Consider the following 2,957-nt stretch of genomic DNA (forward strand, 5'->3'; position numbering starts at 1 on the left):
GGAGGTGCTGGGGACAGGGATGTGTTTCCTGATCCCATTCCCTCTTTCCCTTTCCAGGTGCCTTGGGCTGGGGAGCAAAGGGAGATGCTGGAGACAGGGATATCCTTTCTGATCCCATTCCCTCTTTCCCTTTCCAGGTGCCCTGATCTTGGAGAGCAGAGGGAGGTGCTGGGGACAGGGATGTCCTTTCTGATCCCATTCCATCCTTTCCCTTCCAGGTGCCGGCGCCTGCCCGGGCAGAGGTGGCTGTGAAGGCTGAGGGCAAAGAGCTCGTCCTGGTGCTGGAGAGGAACCAGTAAGTGCTGGGATGGGGCTGGGAAGGTGGTGTGGGGTGTTTGGGGCTGGAGATGTCCCTCTGCCCTCATGGCATTTCATGGAATCGTGGAATGGTTTGGGTTGGAAGGGACCCTAAAGACCATCCGGTCCCACCATGAGCAGGGACACCTTCCACCATCCCAGGTTGCTCCAACCTGGCCTTGGACACTCCCAGGGATCCAGGGCCAGCCATGGCTTCTCTGCCCCTTGGTGGATTCCTGTCCCTGTGGAGAGAGTTGATCTCTGCAGGAGGAGTTTCTGCTTCCACTTCTCCTTCCCACCGGCAGCTGGGGGAGCCCGTCCCGGCAGAATCCTCTTCCTGCTGCTGTTTGGGTGCAAAAGCAGCCACCACAGTGTCCCCAGAACCTTCCAGAGACCTGCAGAGGAGCTTCTGGTGTGCAGGAAGGAGAACTGGGGGATCCCCCTGCACGTTTTCGGGTCAGTGGGGGGGTTGTCGGGGGGTTGGAAACTCCTGAGCAAAGCTGAGCCCAGGGTCTTGCTGGGGCTCCAGGCCTGGAGAGCTTTGGGTGTCCTCCCATGACCCCAAGTCCTGGCTTGGTGCCAACTTTGCCAGGCTGAGGGGTGGCCAGGAGGAGGGAAGAGCATCCCTGAGGGCTGTGGGGTCTCTGGAAGGAGCAGGGAGGTTGTGGGGGATTGCAGGATGAGGGTACAGGGAAAGAGGGGAGGTGGTGGGTGGCAGCAAAAGGGAACTGGGCAACCAGGGTGGCCCAGGGCACCCAGGACCATCTGTAATACCTGGGAGCATCCGTAGCACTTGGGATCATCCATGAGACCTGGGATCATCCATAATGCCTGGGAAAGTCCATGGCACCCAGGACCATCCATGGTACCTGGGATCATCCATGATACCTGGGATCATCCATAATGCCTAGGAAAGTCCATGGCACCTGGGACCATCCATGGCACCCAGGACCATCCATGGCACTTGAGATCATCCATGATACCTGGAATCATCCATGTCACCCAGGACAATACATGGCACTCAGGATCGTCCATGGCACTTGGGATTATCCATAGTACCTGGAATCATCCATGGCACCCTCCATGGCACCCGGGATCATCCATGGCACCCAGGATCCTCCTTAGTACCTGGAATCATCTGTAGTATCTGGAGTCATCCATAGTACCCAGGATCATCCATAGCACCCGGGATCATCTATGGCACCTGGGATCATCCATGGCACTCCAGATCATCCGTAGTACCTGGAATCATCCGTAGTACCTGGGATCATCCATGACACCTGGGATCATCCATAGCACCTGGGACCATCCATGGCACCTGGGATCATCCATGCCACCTGGGACCATCCATGGTACCTGGGATCATTCATGGCACTTGGGATCATCCATGTCACCCAGGACAATCCATGGCACTTGGGATCATCCATGGCACTTGGGATCATCCATGGCACCTGGTATTATCCATAGTACCTGGAATCATCCGTAGTACCTGGAGTTATCCATAGTACCTGGCATCATCCATGGCACCCTCCATGGCACCCAGGATCATCCATGGCACCCAGGACAATCCATGACACTTGGGATCATCCATGGCACCCGGGATCATCCATGGTCCACGGCAATCCATGGCATCCAGGGTAATCCATGGCATCCATGGCAATCCATAGCACCTGGGATCATCCATGGCACTTGGGATCATCCATGGCACACAGGACAGTCTGTGACATCCAAAAGCCTCTGTGTCACCCAGGACAGTCCATGGCACCCAGAACAGTCTGTTATACCCAAGACATGACACCCAAGAACTTCCCTGGCACCCAAGAACTTCCAGGAACCAAGAACTTCCAGGAACCAAGAACTTCTCTGATCCCAGGACCATCCGTTGCACCCAAGTCAGTCCACAGCACCCAAGACACCCAAGGCTGGCTGTGGGGACAGTGTGGGGACACCAAAGCAGCCCTGACCATCCAAACTGCTCCCTTGGGGCAGGTGACAGGGCCACCTTAACCCTGGGAGCTTGTGGAGGCCGGGCTAGATCTCCCATCTTCTTTCTCCTGGTTCTGGGACACTCAGTTGGTCTCCAAATCCATCCCATGGGGTGTTTTCCTTCCCTTGTGCTGCAGGAGAAGACACATCTGTCCCCTCCTTCCCTGGGTGCCTGGAGAGGACATCCCAGTGCTCTGAGTCCCAGATCCCTGGCTCAACCATCCCAGTTCTCCTGTTCTCCAAGCACAACATGGAGGCTCCTGCCTCTCCTGTGTCCTCAGCCCACCTGTCCCTGTCCCTGTCCCCATCCCAGGGGGACAGTCTTGCCTTGCCCAACCACCCACATGTCCCCTTCCAGGAACCAGCTCGGAGCTCCTGTCTCATTTCTGGGCTGGAAGTGGAGTCACTGGTGCCAGGCACCCACTCACAGGCGGGCAGGAAAACCACAGCCGTGCCCACAGAGTCATTTCTGGGACCCGAGTGGGTGTAAAATCGAGAGCAGGAGGTGGGAGGGCTATTCCGGCACTGCCTGCCTGTTATTTTCTCCTTCTGCCGAATAAAACCTCTGGGATGGGGCCAAACCTCAACAATCGAGGGCTGAACTGACCCCAGGGGCAAACCTGGACTTTCTCCTTCTCCTTCTCCTTCTCCTTCTCCTTCTCCTTCTCCTTCTC

General features: G+C 56.8%; 1 protein-coding gene across 1 annotated transcript in view; it reads left to right on the top strand.

The window, feature by feature from the left end:
• LOC113976602 (disintegrin and metalloproteinase domain-containing protein 33-like) overlaps nt 1–2,957 on the top strand; it is a 33,180-nt gene that overhangs the window by 10,632 nt on the left and 19,591 nt on the right. Inside the window, exon 3 of the mRNA XM_027701926.1 lies at nt 219–295. Coding sequence (XP_027557727.1) covers nt 219–295 — 77 coding nt within the window. The remainder of the gene's footprint in view (nt 1–218; nt 296–2,957) is intronic.

Source organism: Neopelma chrysocephalum, unplaced genomic scaffold (genome assembly GCF_003984885.1).
Source record: "Neopelma chrysocephalum unplaced genomic scaffold, ASM398488v2 Primary Assembly neopelma1_174, whole genome shotgun sequence".
NCBI classification, from domain to species: Eukaryota; Metazoa; Chordata; class Aves; order Passeriformes; family Pipridae; genus Neopelma; species Neopelma chrysocephalum.